We start from the raw sequence: 18,828 nt of genomic DNA, 5'->3' as shown, positions 1-18,828 counted from the left end.
CCTCGCCCGTGGCAGGCATGCAGCGCCTGTCTCCGTGGTCCAGAAAGCTCCAGAGGCCGTCTCGTGAACCAGCTCCATGTAGACGGGTTGGTTCCGAGTTGCTCGTTAGGACCCAAGCGGGGCCTCCATGGTCCAGAAAGCTCCAGAGGCCGTCTCGTGAACCAGCTCCACGTAGACGGGTTGGTTCCGAGTTGCTCGTAGGACCCAAGCAGGGCCTATCAGCGCCTAAGAGCACTTGCCCCAGCATTTAATATTTGCTTAAAATACCGGGGAAAAAGAGCTCTCTACAGGGCTGCCGGGCTGGGAGGATGCAAGCCGGGAGCACCTTGTGGCCAAACGCTGGGGCGTCTGGTGCCACCCCAGGGACACTGCCTGCCTGAAAATTAAGCCAGCCCGGAACTGGGGGGTGGAGACCAATTCCCGGTTCCACCGTTCGAGCTGCCGGATCCCACGGGGCCTCACCTCTTGTTCACGGGGGCCGATACAGTCCTTTACCCCCTCCCTTTAAATCAGTTTGAGTTTCTCTCCTGGCTTTAAGAGTCCAGACGGAACTCTCATGGCAATCAGAACCAAGACCTGGACGGCGGGGAAGCCGCTGGGAGAATCACGGGGGAGCTGTGTGCAAGAGGCACCCCTCAAGCCCACCGCACATCCGGAGCCTGGAGGGGCCCCCTTTGTGCTCACCGGAGACTCGGCAGACCCCTTCCCAAAGAACACAGCTAGAGAAAGGCAGAGATTTTTCTTTCACTTTATCATGTGTAAAGCCATACAATGCGGCGCCAGGACAGAAAGCAGCTGTACAGGAATGGGCCGGCATGAGGGTACGATACATTCGTATCCCGGTAAGCTGCACAGGTCAGGGTTTATACAAGGTGGCAGAGGGTATAGGCACGATGATACAAAATAGAAAGGATATTTCCATCTATATAAATACACAGCCAGGGGATGGGGAGGACGCTGGGTTATTCTGTCTCTCCTGCAGGGGGCCGGGGAGGTGGTGGCAAGGAATCTCTTACATTTGTTCTGAATGGCATGTCAGAGGGAGGAGAGAAAATGGGGAAACACGGCATGCACACACAGATGTGCTCACTCTCACACACAAACCAAACATGGACACACGGGAGAGCCTCAACCTGTTTAACACTGATTAGAAACCAAACTTGGGACATCTGTCTGCAAAGACCTCACTGCCGGGAAGAGCCCAGGTGTGGGACATACACAAAAGTCCTCCAACAGTCTGGTCATCCGAGGACAGAGAAATCAGGAAGGAGCCGATCTGCCAGAGCCCCACCCAGTGGAGCCAGTCCTCCCCATTGACAATACTGCGATTCCTCCCATCGGGGGCCCTCCTGATTCCTTTCACTGCTGGGTGATATCGAACTGGGCGTCCCATTGCCCACCCACTATCTTTGGCCCTAACCCCACGTTTCCTAAAGAGATCAGCAAAATATGCACACACAGACTCCTGTACTCGCGCGCACACGCACGCCTATGTCCTGCGTTACACTGGCCAGGAGCTCCGGTTTCTGGATCCTGGGGCCTGGGCCTGGGTGAGGAATGGCTCTGGGACTCTGCCCCCAACCTCTCCAAGGACCCTGAGCGTGGGGAGATGTAGGGGCGGGAGGCAGCCCCTGGATAGGGTATGGACCCACTTGGGCTCCCCAGGGCCTGAAGTTGAGAAGTTCAAAGAAGGAGGGAAGACTCGGGAGGCAGGGATGGTGGGCAAGTGTCCAGCACAGATGTTCTGCTTCCAGACACCTCCACATGCCCTGCATGGCGGGAAGAGCCTGCCCGACCTGGGCCCGGGCGCATCGGCGTCCCCTTCCTCCCTCTCCTGAGAGCACCTTTGTAAGGCTCACACTTGTGCCCCTGGTTGCCGCCTCTTACGGCCACCAGGCCCCACCAGCCCTATCCTGCCAGTCTCTGATACACCGAGGGATTCCTCGAAGCCCAAGGGAGAAGGAGTCCATGAGTTTTCAGAGCCGCTGGGGAGAGACTCCGATGAAGATGGGGGTCAAAGGCCCATCCCGAACCTCGGTCACAGTGTATGTGGCCCTCAGATAGCTGGCTGGATGAGGGGCCAGGACGCCAAGACTGCAGGGCAGGGGCGTTCCAGGCACCCCTGGAGGTGGACCAGACAGCTCCCTTCCTTCCTCTTTCCCCTCTGGGGTCACCTCTCCATTGTTCCCATGCCCTGCCCTCTCCTCCTGGTCCACCGGCGTGGGGCCACCTGCACCTCGCTGGACCTCTCCCAGAGCCAGACACATGTCATGTCCCTGCCCTCTTCCCTCCAGACACCACGCGGGCCTGCCCCAGGGAGGCCCTGGGCCGGCCTCAGACGCCTGGCTGGAGCGCGGGGGGCCGTAAGCCCGCCTGGCATCTGCACCCCTGCTCTGCAACCTGACCCTGCCTCTCCCACTCCTCCTTGCCAACTTCCCCCGGACCCTGGCCCTGCCAGCCCGTTTGCAAGACCAGACAGCACTCTCCTGGCTGACAGACAGATTCAACAGTAACAGCAAACAGGGGTGAGGGGGAGGGAGGAGAGAAAAGGCTAGACATTTACACAATAATAACAATAATGATTAAAAGTGCTTTCTCTTAAAGGAAATCTTTGGCAAGAATATACTGCGGTGCTGTGTGTGTGTGTGTGCGTGTGTGTGTGTGTGTGTGCATGCTGGGGTGCACAGACCTAACCTGTGAGACATGGGAGGGCCACAGTGTCCTCCCAACCAGTGTCTGACCCAGGTAGGGCCACTTGGAGACTGGGGTACCCTTCCCTAGCATTCTTCCGGAAACCCACTCCTTCCAGAGGGATGCAAGGGAGTGAGGATTGAGCTGATCAGCTTCCCAGGATGCCCCGGTCCTTCCCAGGGTCACACTCGGCTCAGGCCCGAGTGGGGCAGGCTGGCCATGCCCGGGAGGTGGGGGCTGCTGGGGCGGGGGGAGGCGGTGGGAAAGCATGTGGAAGGCCCAGGGCTGGCTGCCAAAGGGTCTGCCGCTCCGCCTGGCCCCAAGTGAGGAGAGGACATCCAGACCAGGAGGGGCGAGACCCTGGGGCCACATCCAGCGGGAGATTTAAGATATTTACAAAGGAAGTGGGCAGGAAATACCTCCTATCTGGGGAGAGAGTTGGGGTGGGTGGGAATGGGGGGGGATATCTGGGTATCTGGCTTGAACGCCTCAGAAGGAAGAGCACTTTGGAGGAACCTCGGTCACCAAGTACAAGGTTGCAACCTTTAGGAAGCGGGGGCCTGCTTCCCACCTTCAGACATTCTCCTTTCCAACTCCCTGAAACAGAATGTCCACACAGATACAGCTTCTTGGAGGAGAAAAAAATGCAAAAGACACACACATCACCCACATCGGCCACACACACCCTTGTCCCCCACAGGCTCACACACTTGCTCAGGCCCACAGTGAGGGGGCAGCTCCCCCTCATCTCTGGGAGCTGACTGCTGAGCCCCAGGCTTACCAGAAAATAAGGGGGCCGTGGGAATGGAGCAGGCACATCGCCTCCCCACTGCCCGCTCCAAGGATAAAGGGCCCCTACGTTTCAGACTTCACTTAGACATAAAAAGAGGGATGGGAACTGGTTTATGCCTGGGGAGGCGATAAAGCAATATGGGAAAACAATAAATACTTCTTGTCAATTTACCTATTCTTTTTTTTTTAACCTTTTCTTATATTTTATTAGCTTACAGATTCTGTCAGTATGTCTCACATATATATTATATATATTTATATATCAGTACAATGCCTCTCTCTAGGGGACCCCCTGGGCTTAAGAAGCCACTCAAGAATGGAGTCCTGGTAAATTTTCCATTCTGGCTTAGAGTCCTTGGGTGGTGGTCTGGGGGTTTCCCCAACTGCCCAGATGGATTCTCGGCCCTCTGACCTAAATGCATGCCTTGGCCCCTCTGTTCCACGGGCAGCTTGGCTCTGCCGGGGAAACCAAGGCAGGAGGGGGAACAGCAAGGCTTTGGCATGGTAGGTAGGCCATGTGGGATGCACAGGCAGCAGCAACAAGAGCTCTGCTAAGGACATCCTGGACAGCCCCGTAAAAGTCAGACCCCAAAACACCCGCAGAGGGGAGCAAGAGGCCTTCGGTGTCTTCCCTGGGGCTTGCTGGGCAGGGCTTTTGAAAGCAGGTTCGGCAGGACAAGCTCCAACACGGGGACCCTGAAGGATGGGGCAGGGCAGGAAGGCTCAATCCCCCACAGCCGCAAGGGCATCAAACAGATAAGCAAATGTGAGGAAAGGCTGGTCTGGGGCACAAAACCCAAGAACGGGCTGAGGGCTCGGAGCTGGTGGGAGCCACCTGCCCAGGCTACTGCGGGGCCACACACCCGCGATCCTGCCAGCCCCACAGCCGCCCCTCCTGACGGATCTCTGCCCCAAGACGATGCACATGCGTGTCTGCACCTCCCGGAACCAATACTCCAGCCTCCCGGCTGAGGCAGAACAGGGGGTACCGCCGTCAGGCAGCCAGCCCCCCTCCCACTGGGGTCGTTCTTGAGAAGGGCTGGCAGCGCCCGGGGCCGCTAGAATGCAGGCACAGGGGCCCAGTCTGTGACCCAGAATCTTGGGTACTCCTGGGGAAGAGGGCTTATGTCCCCCCCCCCCCCGCTGCCCTGCACCCCCTGCTATTGCCTTCTTTGGACAGGATGCACATGTGTGTGCGCAAACACATGGGGCACAGACAAGGACAGGTGTTATACCTGGCTGAGAGGCACAGGAAAGTCAGTGAGGATGGGGGTGTGGACCTATTACGCACCCCATATATACACCCGCACAGACTGCACAGCGGAGGCGGAGTCCGGAGACCTCAGGTACCTCAGGTCTCAGATACTTCCAAAGGCAAAAGTTCGGCCACGTGACGTCCCATGCTGGCTGTGTTTGGTTCGCCAATCTACCCCAGAGGCAGCCAGAAAAGGATTCTCTCAATCTGATTTCTCCTTGCGAAGCAGTCGGGTTGGGGAGACAGAGCTTTTCCATTTACTCCCAAATGACAGATCCCCAAGGAGTTGGTCTGTCTCCTCTGAGGAGCCCCATCCTCTCGGAGGGGGGAAGGGGGAATTAGGTGGACCTGGTGAGCGGTGGAGGCTTTCAGGGCTCCACAGTATCCATCTACCCAGGGGAATCCAAGTTATTCTCCTCCATCTTTTTCTTTCTCTCTCTCTCTCTCTTCCCCTTTCCCCTCTGCAATTCACTTCCCCCTCCCCACGTTGCACTTTCTTCTCTCCTTCTCCAAAATTGGCCCAAAGTCCTCCTTCTGGATTCAAGGGTGGTCAGGATTCATGGGTCCCTCCCCACTCGCCCCATCCCCCCCCACTGCCCTGGCCCTGGGCGAGGGGTGGCGTTCATCTCTTCTGGCCGGCACTCAGCATGACCTTGGAGACGAAGTTGACAATGGCGGAGGCGGGCTGGTTGGGGTCAAGCTCAGCGAAGAGGTGGCAGGCATTGTCCGTGGTGCTGCCCTGCTTCCGGGCAACAAACCCGAAGAGCCTGCGGGGGGCAGGAGAGGGGTGCCAGGCGTGAGGGGAAGGTGGGGGCCGGGGGGGGGACCCCAGGCCTGGGAGGGCTGCCCATGTGAGCAAGCTCATCCTCAGCTCAAAGCCTCTCCCCAGTCTTCCCACCTCTCCCTGCACATGGGGATGGGGGGTCCCGAGCGCAGGAGAGAATCCTCCCTCTCGTCCGCCCCCAGAAAGCCAGGGCCTGGAGATGAGAGTGTCCCTGGCTTCAGGGCAGGCAGCCATTCCCCTCTGAGGAGCAGCCGGAGGAGGGGCTGGAGGCAAATGAGGAGACTGGACAGCAAGAGGTGGGGAGGAGACCGAAAATAAAATGGGGACATTCCTAGGCTGGCTTCTCTTGGTCCTTCCCAGCCCCACCCCTCCCCGACAGTTCTTGCGCACAACACAGAAGCGCATGAAGAAAATGCCGTCTGCCTGTCAAAGCGCTTGGCCTCCTCAGACACCAGGGGAGGATCAGGGAGACAAGGACAAGGGGTCACTGCGCCCCCCCCCCACACACACACACTTCTCCCGGGCTCCAGAGAATGGGAGCGGATGGGGGACCCCACACCTGTTCCTCCCCACCCCCACTCCCTGCACCAGAGTGACCTGGAATTCTCTGTGCAAAACAGAGTTAAAAATATGAGCAGAGAACAGAATGTGAGCCCAGGTCCCCTCCCAGTCGGCACGTTGCTAATTAGAGCGAGATGGGGAAATCGGGACAGCTGGAGATTCCGATGGAAACCCCTCTCCCCAGGACTGGACCACAACAGCTGAAATTAGCAAAGCTGGGTGCTGCTCGCCACCACCCGCACGCATGTGTACACACACACACACACACACACACACGCATGCACATGCACAGGACTTCCTACAGCTTGGCTCTCCCCAACTTTGTTTCAGGGGCTGGGGGCAGCTAGGGCCTGAGGTCCGGGGTAATGGTCTGCCCAAGCGAAGGGGATGCCTGCGTCCACGGCACAAGCCCCAGCACCTTCTTTGCAGGCTTGCTGAGGCTCCTCGGTGCCGGTGCCCAGGAGGGCAGTAAGGGCGGAGGGAGGGAGTGGCTCCCAGCCGCCCCATGACCTCGAGCCAGCCCTGGCTGCCTGGTTCCGCCAGGGTGGAGAGCCAGCCAATCTCACCAGCCTAAACACGGCCCGCCTGCCCTCCCTGCTGTTGATTTCAGCTCCCTGGCTCCAGAGGCCAGTTCAACGACTGCCAAGTCCTTTTTCTGCTCAGGGGGAATGGATCCAGGCAAGAAACCTCAGCCCCAGGGCAGGGAGGAGCACTTGCAAGGACCTGCGATCAAGTACCTCTTGAAATCTGGGGCCTGAGGCGCCTCGCATACCTCCCCCTGGTCCCTGCCTGACTGAGCCAGGCTCTCCGGGGCCTCTGCCCTGCCGAGCAAGGCCGTGTCAACAGGAAGCTCTGCATAAAACCAGCTCCGGAATGAGGAGAATGACTTCCGGGCTTGGGAGCAGCCCACTTCTGTCCCCAACCCACTGTCTCCCCATTGCGGGGCCCGGTGGTGACTGAGCATGAGCTCCTTCAGACACGAAGCTCTGGCCTGCTTAGGTCAGGGACTCGGAGTCCCTAACGGCCCTGGGAACTCAAAGAAGGCTGAAGTAGGTATGAGGCATGCTCTGAGATGGCTGGACACCTGGGTCCTTCTTTCAGCTGGGCCACTAGTTCTTTATGTGACCTGGGGCAAGGCGAGGTCCCCTCTGTCCCCCCAGCCCCTCTGGACGCTCCCAGGGGCGTTCATGGTGCTGTCCACTGCTGAGCAACATTCACTCCTGACCACAGGATTCACAGACGCTCACCAAAAGAGTGAGGGTGGGAATCAAGGAAGCAGGATTTGGGCAGAAAGACCATTCAAGCAACCCCCTGCCCCATGGCCACTGCCCCCAATATAACTGCCAGCCCTCTGCCTCCTTCCTCAGATCCTGCTGGTCTGGTCCTAGGAGAGGCCAGGTGACAAGACTGGAGGCTGGGCCTCCAGCTTCGAGGCAGGAGAAGGCAAAAGACCTCGCTGGCTGGCCAAGCTTTCCTCCAAAGTTGAGTGACTGACCCCAGCACAAATGCTTTTGCTGCCCTTTGCCTACCCCGGCCCCAGATTCTAGGCTTCCCCTAGGAGCAGCCGGCTGGGGCAGGGGAGAAGACACTTACTTAGCAGGGACACCTCCCTCTGTCTTCATCCACCTGTGGAGAGAAACACACCACAGCATAAAACACTACACCTTCTCACCACTCCAGAACCCGGCCCCGTGCATGCCCAGGCCTCCTGGGGGAAGAAGGGAGACCCCATTCCAGGGGGATGGGAGCCTCCAAAGATCACACAGGGGGAGGCATTAACGGTGGAGAGAACACTGTGGCCTGTCTCCCAAGGAGCTCTCCCCAATGTGAAGAGGAGAAGCAGATTCGAGGTCAAGGATATGGCAGAGGACATGGAAGCAAGCATATGGGTCCCTGGGAGGGGCTCCAAATGTGTGGTGGGAAAAACTCAGAAAGCTACCCAACACAATTACTCACTGTCTCACGAACACAGGCAGACCTTCAAGTCGAACCAAGAATATATGCCCACACCCACACGTGCACATGCATGCACACACAGAGACTCCGGTGTTACAGAAATGGGCGGGAGGGAAGGGGTCTGCAAGAGCCTTACTTTCTCTCCTGAGGATCCAGGTCACAGAAGGTGACAGTGTTGAGGGGGTAGTGTCGTCTGAAGAAGAGCCTGTGGCACAGACACCAGATAAAGAGAGAATAAGCGCGGAAATGACCACTCTTTCCCACCTTCCCCTTGCAGGTCAGGCCACCGTGCATGGCTGTCATGGGCTGAACCCGCCTCCCCCTTATACGCAAGATGGCCTGGGCTGCTCATAGAAGCAATGCCCAGGAACAGATAGACGTGTCACTGAAACATGTCCCAAATGCTAGTAAGTAGGAAAAGAAGGAAGAAACTGGTATTGAAGGAGAACATGAGCAGACCCTGGAGGAGGAAGGAAAGAAGCAGGAGGGAGAGCCTGAGAGGAAAGGCTCCACTCTAGAAAGCAGGCACTTTTATTGATTGCATTTATGGCTGTGTGTTCAATGCAGGCACAATTGTAGAAGAATGGATGGATGGATGGATGGATGGAAGGATAGATGAATGAATGGGATGATGGGATAAACAGGTGGGGGAGGATAAATGGAGGATGAATGGATGCAGGAATGAGCGAATCAATTGGTGAGTGGATGAGTAGGTGGATGGATGGGTGGTTGGGTGGAAGGATGGATGGGTAGTTGGGTGGAAGAATGGATGGGTTGTTGAGTGGAAGGATGGATGCATGGGTAGAAGAGTGGATAGGTGGCCGGATGAGTGGGCAGGTGGATAGATGGATGTATGGACGGGTAGGTGGATGGGTGGAAGGATGGATGAATGAGTGAGTAGAGACATAAATGGATGATAGGATAAATGGGTGGAGGAGGATAAATGGAGGATGAATGGATGCAGGAATGAGCAAATCAGTTGGTGAATGGATGAGTAAGTAGATGGATGGGTGGTTGGGTGGAAGGATGGATGGGTGGGTAGAAAAGTAAATAGGTGGCTGGATGAGCGGGCAGGTGGATAGCTGGATGCATGGGTGGGTAGGTGGATGGGTGGGTGGAAGATGAGTACAAGGAACGAATGGTAAGTGGGTGGGTAAATAGATGGATAGATGGGTCACAAGGAGAGAGCCCAATATGGAAGCAAGTAGAAAAGCCTTACTTTCTCTGGTTGTCAGTCAGTGTAATTCCCTGTGCAGAAACTTTGAAGTGAACAATGGTGGCAGCTGGTGTGGGGTCAGCAGCCAGTGTCTCAGAAGTAGCTTTGGAGATGGCCTGTGGCCCAGTGAGTGACTCCATGTCCACAGAGTTGACGAAGAGCACGTTGCAGGCTGGAATAAACCCACCCAAAGAGGAGTCAGGGGGGCCAGAGTGGGTGGGGATGACACACCAAGTCATCTCTTGGGGGAGAAGGAGTTGATGAATTTTAGGCCAGCCTCAGGCCAGGCATCCGCACAGAGAAATTTGGACTGCCCAGAGATATTTGGGTCTGCAGGAGGGGACAGGGCGGGCAAGAGGAGAGGCCTGGGCGGGGACCCAGTCTGGGGTGGCCACTCACCTGCCCCTTGCTTCAGCAGATCAGTGGTGGAGTTGGCAGGGCCCGAGCTATCTTTCGATTCATCTGTGGGGTCTGAGACAAAAACTTAATTCAGCTGGTAATTAAAACTCTAGAGCTAGAAAGCAGCACACGTTTGGCTGGGCCTCAAGCAAGCTCTGCAAATACTTTGTGCAACGGATACTGCTTTTCATAACAGGCCCCAGCAGTTGGCACGTGTGTGTCCAGGCTGAACATTCCAACGATGACTGTAAGTATGCAGCACACGGGTTGAGAGCTCTGGGGTCCAACAGTGTGGGGCTCAGAGCCTCGCCCCAGTATCTGCCAAGTAGCTATAAAATGGAGATGCAATCGTACCCATTTTGTTGGGGCTTTGAGATGCCCCCCCGTACAGTGTGAGCCCAGTGCTTGGCATAAAGCAGGTCTTCAAGTGGCAATGGATGTCACTGTCATCATTGTGCATGGATGTGTCTTTGTGTAGATCGACGAATGCCCTACATCATCAAGCCCTTAATGCAGCACAATTCTAATTTCAATATTAATAAGAACTGAGTATTGTCTGTACCAGTGTTTCTCAGACTTTGGAGTGCAGGCTTTTTAAAACAGATTGCTGAGCCCCACCCCAGAGTTTCTGAGTAGGTGGGGCTTGAGAGTATTTGCATTTTTAGCAAGTTCCCAGGGGTGCCAATGCAGCAGGTCTGGGAACCATACTTTGAGAAGCACTGTTTTATACAATGTAAATATCAAACAGTTTTATAATCGCTAAACTACTTTCATAAATTTCATAGAACTATAATTTAGTTGGTGTCCAAATTGCGGGGTTAATAATGCTACTTAGGTTGTATTTGAACTTTTAAACTAATAATGTTGGTCAATTATCATTAATAATTCAATGAATTGAGTTGGATACATAGAAATTATCAAATAATATTGGAGGTTTTGTGTGTGGGCATAACCCCAGGAGCTCCAAGAGAAACTGGAAGAAAGTCCCAGAGACACTTCTGGATATCCTAGTTTTAAACAGAGAGGATGGGAAGAAGGGACCCAGGTTCCAGTTCCTAGACCTCGAGGTCAGGGCCGAGCATAATCCCCCTCACATGGGCCTCGTATGTGGGGCCGGGTGGCAGAAGCCTATACTGTAAAGGGTCTTGGATGTCCATCTGCCATCCTCCAAAGCTGGAACACTTCTCTAAGAGAGGCTAAACTCTCCTTCGCTGGGCCCAGGGTCCCCCTCAAATTCTCATCTATATGTCCTGAGGCTCTCAGGCTCCATTTATACTTTCCACAGTCAACAGGCCTTGCTCTTTCCGTCAGTTCTGCATCCCCTCAGTCAGAGAACACCGCCACAGCCAAGCGGACCGGAAACTCCAGGGACATCTTGGCCCCGTTTCCTTCCCACGCCATGAGGCACCAGCCACCTCTTCCTCTGAGTGCTCTCCCTCCTCTTAACTCACATCAACCTCCAACCCCTGGGCAACACCCCCCACGACCTAAATCTGCCTTCCCCTTCCCCTTCCCTCAACCCCGCCCACCGATGTCCATCTTATCCTCCACACACGGTCCTCCCCATCACTGTCTCCTACTTCTAGTGCCTCCCCTGGGCTTATTCTGAAGATTCACAAAAGAATTCCTTAAAGCCACCAGAGAATTTTCCAGAACAATCTGGCAAGTCAATTACGTGTGTTCCTGGAGTTAAGTTTTTTAAAGAACTTTTCCTTTTCTTTTTTTTTTTTTAATGGGTGGGGGCAGGGTGGGGGGAAGGAGAGTAGTTTTGAATTTCCCTGGATTGGCAAAATGACCCGTGTCCTCCAACCCTGGCCCGTGTTCTAGAGTGGCTGGCCGAGCTGACACAAGGAGGAGGCCAGCTCAAAGATGTACTTGGAGAGCAAGGAGTCTCACGTTCCTACCTCGGTTTGGAATGACCAGCTTACAGGGCAGAGCCAGTGGGATGATGGAATGCTGGTAGACCAGGGCAGAGAGAGACCCTGTGGGAAGAGATAGCACGTCAGGACCAGCGTCCCTGGGAGTGGGCCAGGGTGCTGAGGAGCCCAGACACCCCACCCCGCTATCCGTAATCTCCAGCTTCTTTATCACCTCTCCCTCATCCCACCAATGAAGCTGAAAATCCACCCCCTCTTTGTTAGCAAGATCTAAGGGAGAAGGTTCCAGAGTCTCCCTCTAACAGCCACAAGGTTTCCTTTCCAGAAAATTCCTCCTAACATCTTTCCTTAGTCCTTCCAGCTGCTAGGGCCCCTCTCAGGATGGTGCAGCCAAAGTATCAGAGAATTGTGGGATCAAATCCCGGCTCAGTCACTTATTAGCTCTGTGTTCCTTGGGTAAGTCTAGCTTAGTCCTGCCATGCAGGACTGTTAGGAGACCACAAGTAATATAAGGTTCCCAGATGGTGACTTTCACATCATAGGGGGCGGTAGATATAGGCAGTTGTTAGGGTTGTTATTCAAATTCTAATGGTAATGCATTTCAGTGGAGTGGGACAAATGCAGGAAAGCATGTGGCAGAGAGAAACAGCCACAGTTCAGGGGACGGGGGCCACTGTTCCCCGCACCCACAACAAGGGGGACCGGGGACTGCCTGAGACTCTGTGGGCAGGCTGTGGAGGTGGGGGACAGCTCACCAAAGTTTGGCTCATTGGGGCACCCCTTGAGCTTGACTCCTCTGGGGCCGGTCTCGATCAGGAAATGTCTCACCAGCTCATGGGTCATGTCCCCTGGGATGAAGAGAAAGACAGGAGGATGGAGCACTTTTCGTGGTGCCCTCCCAGCACCTGCCAACGGCACTCCATCCCTTCCCCACGTGCACGCTCTGTGAGGGGAGCAAGGGTGGGACGGGTAGTACGGCCAGAACCCCCAGAATGGAGAGACCACCGCTCAAGCAAACACAACCACAGGGTCCCCATAATCCTGCTTCCCTGTGCTCTGACCCCAACCATCACCAGGCCCAGGATTCATCCTCCTGAAGAGTCTGATTCAGTGGGGACCAGCTCCCCTGCTGCTCTCAGGGTCCTTGGGCACCTCAGGCTCCGAGGACACAGGACAGAGCACATGGTCCGGAAGCCCTGCTCGAGGAGGGGGAGGTGCTACCTTTTTTATTCTGCTGCATGATGGTCGGAGGGGGAGAAGACACCTTCATGGCCAGCCCGTAGGCCCCTCGGAAGGAATGGCTGTCGCGGATGATGAAGGCCCCCGGCTCCTGGTCCTTGAGGAGTGCGATGGCTGGGGTTGGAAGGGAATGAGGAGAGAAGAGGAGAGAAGACGGTGATGGCCCTGGCCTTATTTAAGACTCATCAGGCCTATCGAATCTCGTTCTTTAGTTAGAATTTAAACACCCCTAAGGGTCCTCCTCTGCTAGAGTAAGCAAGCGTCTTTTATGAATGGCCAGGTAGTAGATATTTCAGGCTCCATAGGCCGTGCAGCCCCTACTGCGAGTACCAGGCCCTGCCCCGGCAGCCTCAAGCAGCCGCACCATACAGAAGTGAATCGCCACGGTGCGTTCCACTAAAACCGTAGTTACACCCGCAGGCAGCAGTCCGGATTCGAGCCCATCCCCAACGCCTGCCTTACATCCACCCGGACCTGCCTTGGGAGCCTGAGGCGGGCCTCATCTCCAGCCCCACGATCCCAACTTTGTTCTTTCCGTAAAATGTGCAAAAGTCTCCCACCTCACATAGACAGAGGGCTAAGATTTGCTATTACCTTGGCTGGCCTTTTACTGTGCTTGGCAAATCCAGACTTGGCTGCTTTTAAGGACCCTTCATGGGTCTACAAACCCTGCTTCGGTCCTCCCACACTTCAGCCTGGGGAGGGGCATCTTACTGTCTGACCTTGATCCCAGCCCCTCTGTGTGACCACCACATACGGCAAAAAGGAGTGAGTCTGCTTGTGTTCCTTGCCCGAGGAAGACATGCTGGGCAGCAGCCAGCTGTGACCTCTGATGGACCACAGGACCCTCGGTGGCACCCAGGACTCACCCTGCTCTCTGGAGATCTCAGGCTTGTACCAATACTTGGAAGTGTCCTGGACAAACTTCACTTTAGCCCGTGTCTCGGGGCTGTTGTCTAAAGAGAGATCAAGAGAGAGAAACAGTGTTAGGGGTTGAATTGTAGCCCCCCAAGAAGGTCTGTTGGAGCCCAAACCGCGGGTACCTGTGAATGTGATCTTATTTGGAAATAGGGTCTCTGCAGATGTCATTAAGGTAAGATGAGGTTGTGCTGGATTAGAGTGCGCCCCAATCCAATATGACTGATGTCCTTATCCGAAGAGGGGAAGAGACAGAGAGACACGTGGGGAGGGTCATGAAGATGGAGGTAGAGACCAAGGGATGCATCTACAAGCCAAGGGACACCAAGGATTGGCACCCACCGCGAGAAGCTAAGAGGGAGGCCTGGAACACTCTCCCTCGAGCCTCCAGATGGAACCAACCCTGCCAAAACCTTGATTTTGGACTTCTAGCCTCCAGCCCGGGAAGGCTTAAATTCTGTTGTCTTGAGCCACCACGTGTGTGGTACTTTGTCATGGTGGTCATAGAAAACTAGCACAGGACGGCAGCGTCCTCACTGCTGGAAGGGACCTCGAGCGGCCTGCCCATCCTTCCCAATCCCCGCCAACTCTCACACATCATGGAGCTGTTCTCTCGAAGAGCCTGGCACAGCAAATCTCACGGAGCTGAGGAAAGCCCCTCCTTCACCCTGTCCCCTCCTTTCCCCAGAAGATTTGGACTAAACCCTTCCTGCAGCTTCTCTCCCACAGGCTAAGGCACCCCACCTTCTGGCCTCCTTCGCCACAAGATGGATTTCCCAACTGTGTCAAAACCACCTCGAAGTTGAGGGAAGAAAGATACGTTCCCATCACTTCTCCCCAAGCCCCCCCGCCCACCCCCTCATGCCTTTTATGGAGAGCCCGTGTTCTGCGTCACACACACAAAAATTCAGCCCTGCCCTGGAACAGAGGAGGACCTGCCCTGGAACAGAGGAGGGGGATGGCCTAGAGGCTATCTACTCTGAGTCATATACCTACCCCACTTCCCTGGCAAACGACCCTCACCCAGACCCTCTGCAGACCAGAGATGCCTTATGGAGCATTAGGTTCAGGAAGATGTTCGGAGAGCATCCAGTCCAACCACTTAACTATACAAATGAGGGAAGTGAGGCTCAGAGAGGGAGAGGCTACCCAAATCGCACAGGCGGTTCTCAGAAAGGCTCCTGTAAGACCTTCCCAGGTAAGGAAACACAGCCGCCAATTCCGTGCTGGCTACACCTTCTCTTCCTTGTCTGGATGTTAGGATGTGTGGCCCTCGCTCTCCAAGCTCTTCCTTCATCTTTTGGCACCAAAGAAACAAAAGGGGGGTTGGGGGAAGAGGAAGAAAGGAAGATTCCAACTGCACATGTTTCTCTGCTCTCCTTTCTTCAGAGAGAAGCTGGGACAGAGCGAGCTTGTGTTAATGCTGTGAAGTTGATGGCGCGGACCCGAGACCCGAGTTAGGTTGTGTGTCCAGCGCTTGGTCCATTTCGACTTGTCAGTTACACCGTGCTCGGCCCTGGGACCGGTGTCCGGAGGACAGCAAGGGGGTAGGCCGGCTCCCTTTCCTGGCAGCTGTGCACGGAGGGGGGCCTCTGGGCTAGGCAGCTGGGCCACAAGTGCTGCTTGCTGCCTCTCTCTCCGCTCTGAAGCCCCAGGCCCCCACTGCTGCTGGGGCCTAATGAGCTGTCAGAGGCGGCTACAACCCCATGTGCCTTCCTGTGTTGACTCCAATGGCTATTTTAAGCAGGGAAGATGGTGGGAAACAGGAAATGTCCCAACTACTAGAAGTTTTCCATCCTCCAAGAAGAGGGGCTGGGAACCAGATGTCTCTGGTGGGCAGCAGGAAGCAGGGGCGTGCAGGGGCGCTGTAGAGGCCCCGGGTTGGCAGGCTCAGGGCAGGACCCGGGCGAGTCACACTGAGCATCTAGGCAGCTGGGGCCCACCGCAGGCTGCCTGAAACATTCTAAATCGTCCTCAAATGCCCCAGAGCTCTGGGGCCACTCAGCAGTAGTCACATTTGAGGTCTGGCTGAGAGGCTGCTGATCAGCTGAGGCCTTGACCTTTGTGTTTAGATAATGAGCCCTCTACATGGAGGCAAAAAATGCCAAGTTCTGGTGATGAGTGAAGAATTCAGTGTGTGAACACACATGGGCTTCCGTGAAGCCGGGCCGGTTCACGGTCACGAACCAGATTCCGGGGAACATGCCCAACCCCCGGCCTTGGCCCAGAGTGCAGCCGGCTGCCTGATCTGTTATTAGTGATGTGTGTGCAGTGGGATCAAAAGGCGGGGACAGAGTGCTGTGGGCAGCCAAACATAGGAGGTCCAGGTTTGGAAGGCAGATTTTCAGGGTGATGCTAAATCACGAGTATGGAAACATGATAAGACAACTCTAATCATGCTTTAAGAGCACCAGCTTTAGGGTACGTGGGCCTAGATCAGAAGCCATTTATTAAGTGTGGAGCCCTGGACAAATGACTGAGTCTCTCTAAGCCTCGGTTTGCTCCTGCATAAACTGGGGGTCATAAGGGGGCGCCTGGGTGGCTCAGTCGTTAAGGGTCTGCCTTCGGCTCAGGTCATGATCCCAGGGTCCTGGGATGGGGCCCCACATCGGGCTCCCTGCTCCGTGGGAAGCCTGCTTCTCCCTCTCCCTCTGTCCCTACCCCTGCTCATGTTCTCTCTCTCTCAAATAAATAGTAAAATCTTAAAATAAAATAAAATAAATAATAAAATAAAATAAAGCGGGGGCAATAATATCTACTGTGCCAGGCAGCCGTGCAGATTAAAGAGCTCGTGCCTGGCTCAGAGCATGTGCTCAACAAGGGGCAGAAGCTAGGCTGGTGGTGATGATCATCGTTCCCAGTAAGATCATCACTATTATTCCCCTCCTCTTCATCATCCTCATGGGCACCCACGTCCTCATCACTGCCCCCACACCCTTACTTTGAGGACACCTCCAACTCCCATTATACAGACAGGGAGACTGAGGCCGAGAAGTCAGTGATCTGCTCGAGATTGTGTGCCAAAGAGACAGCAGAGCAGAGGCAGAAACAGATACCCTAACCAGCAGGCGATCCGTCAAGGTGGAGGCGGGAGCAGAAGGAGGGGCTCACCTGGCATGGAGTACTTGGAGAAGTCGGGCAGGGTGTGCGAGAAGGAGACGGTGCTGCCCCCACTGGGACTGGACATGCCACTGGCCACAGGCGAGGAGGACACCTTCCCGTTGACAGTGGCGTAGTTGGGGAGGCTGCCCGCTCGGTCTCCCACGGACAACCTCCGCTTCTCGGGCAAGGCTGGTGTGGGGCTCCCTTGCCGGAAGGCGGCCGAATCGGGCGATGGGGAGGTGGCAGGGCTGCTCAGGCCTGGGTAGTAGGCAGGGGACACAGGGAAGGAGGGCGTGGAGGGAGCCTGGTAGCCGGAGGCACTGCTCTGCCGGGACAGCGTGGGTCTCGGGTCCTCAGGGGTGGAGTAGCCACCGCAGGCCATGCGCCGGTCCAGGCTGGGGCTGCCGGGAACCACAGATCCAGACCCTACCAGGTGCCGGCCCATGCTGGGGCTTCCAGGGCTGGCTATCGCGTTGCCATGGAGACCAGAGGCCAGGCTGCCTTGGTGCGCCCCAGGGTGCCGGCCCAGGCTGGGGCTTCCCGGAGTCGTGGCCACACTGCCGTGGAGGCCTGAAACCTGGTGGGCCCCGGGATGCCGGCCCAGGCTGGGGCTTCCCGGAGTGGTCGCTGCGCTGCCCTGGGGGCTGGAGACCGTGCTACCGTGGAAACCAGTTCCTGCTGGACCCATCACCTGGCGGTGGCTCAAACTGGGACTACCAGGGGCAGCCATGCTGGGGTTGATGGCCCGGCGGCCAAAGCCAGGACTGGGGGGGGTGTTGGTGCCCACTGTCCTGTGGCGAGCCTGAGGGCTCCCAGGCACTGTGTGGACGCCGGCCACAGTGAACTGAGGCCGCGCCTGGCTTTCCGGGGCGCTGAACTGCTGAAGTGAGTAGTCGGGGCTGCTGTAGCTGCTGCCCACGGGTGGGAGAGGAGAAGAGCTCTGGTAGCTTCTCTGTGCCGAAGGACTGGGCTGGCCCAGGCTGCCGGAACGGAAGCCCAAATCCAGCAAAGGCTGGGTGGGTGTCCGGGGGCCCTGGTCGCTGCTTTCCCCAGATGGGAAACTCCCCACTGAAGTGCTAGAAAGAGAGGGGGCAGGGTGAGATGTCAAGGTGAAGGACAGGCTCTCCGTGAGCATGCAGCCCTCCCCCCCACCGCTAGTAACAACAACAAGAGCTCCACGGGCGTGTTTGCTGGAATGTCATGACTTTTGTACATCACCCTATGGAACCGGCAGAAGAAGAGACGGAGGCTCAGGGAGGTGAAGCACTAAGCTCACAACCCACAGTAAAATACCAGGGTTCTAACTCAAATTGCATCTAATTTCAAAGCCCATGTTTTCTTCACTGCCCCTTGTTGACTCCTAAACCACAAGTCAAAACAGGGGGGTCTCCTCTAATGGAAACTGAAGATAGCCTCATGTCACCTCCAACATCACCGAAACAGAACACCAGGGAGGGGTCAAACCACCTGGCTCCTGTTCCTACTGGGAGTATCCCGCCTTGACTCACTTTTCCCAGAACGCTGTTATCGTCTTTGGACACGGAGAGTGCCGGAATTGGGCTTTCATTGCTGGATAGCTCCAAAAAGCAGACAACAAGTCTCATAGAAGGAGATTTCAGCTTATTGTAAGGCCTGCTTTCCAGCCGTTGGATCTGGCCACTAATTTAGTAAGCTGCCTTGCATAGTAATGAGGCTCCCATCATTAGCAGTATTTAAGCAGAAGCTGACCAACTTCTGGACCTGAATGCTGTGGCCAGGGGATCTCCTCCTTTGGGAGGTTAGATTAGATGAGCTCAGAGGTCGCTCCCCATTCTAAGACTCCAATAAAATTCAGTTCAGAGGGGGCTGTCCCTGGGGAAATAGCCACAATCACAGATCCTCCTCTGAAGTTTTGTGCAAGTCTGTAGAGCTGCGCAATGCAATGGCCCATCAGCTGGGAAACCCAGATGCTGGAAACCTGTTCAACTTTCCTCATGTGGCGAACGAAGGGGCTGGGTTAGGTAATGCTGATTCCTTCCAGACCCAAACTCCTACCCGC

At 55.8% G+C, this 18,828-nt stretch overlaps 1 protein-coding gene across 7 annotated transcripts in view; it reads right to left on the bottom strand.

Moving 5' to 3' along the window:
* Window positions 1–734: 734 nt before the first annotated feature.
* The window catches only part of TNS1 (tensin 1), a 201,539-nt gene continuing 183,445 nt past the window's right edge, over window positions 735–18,828 (bottom strand). For all 7 annotated transcript variants that reach the window (XM_032402452.1, XM_032402457.1, XM_032402469.1 and 4 more), the window contains 10 exons: window positions 16,800–17,866; window positions 13,640–13,726; window positions 12,753–12,884; window positions 12,287–12,379; window positions 11,559–11,636; window positions 9,655–9,726; window positions 9,259–9,427; window positions 8,176–8,244; window positions 7,677–7,709; window positions 735–5,505 (listed from right to left, as the gene is read on the bottom strand). In XM_032402452.1, the coding sequence (XP_032258343.1) occupies window positions 5,361–5,505; window positions 7,677–7,709; window positions 8,176–8,244; window positions 9,259–9,427; window positions 9,655–9,726; window positions 11,559–11,636; window positions 12,287–12,379; window positions 12,753–12,884; window positions 13,640–13,726; window positions 16,800–17,866 (1,945 nt within the window). In that variant the 3' untranslated portion in view covers window positions 735–5,360. The remainder of the gene's footprint in view (window positions 5,506–7,676; window positions 7,710–8,175; window positions 8,245–9,258; window positions 9,428–9,654; window positions 9,727–11,558; window positions 11,637–12,286; window positions 12,380–12,752; window positions 12,885–13,639; window positions 13,727–16,799; window positions 17,867–18,828) is intronic.

Source organism: Phoca vitulina, unplaced genomic scaffold (assembly GCF_004348235.1).
Source record: "Phoca vitulina isolate PV1807 unplaced genomic scaffold, GSC_HSeal_1.0 scaffold1, whole genome shotgun sequence".
Taxonomy (NCBI): domain Eukaryota; kingdom Metazoa; phylum Chordata; class Mammalia; order Carnivora; family Phocidae; genus Phoca; species Phoca vitulina.
Note: the sequence above shows the minus strand (reverse complement) of the source record. Positions and strands in the feature narration are given on the sequence as shown.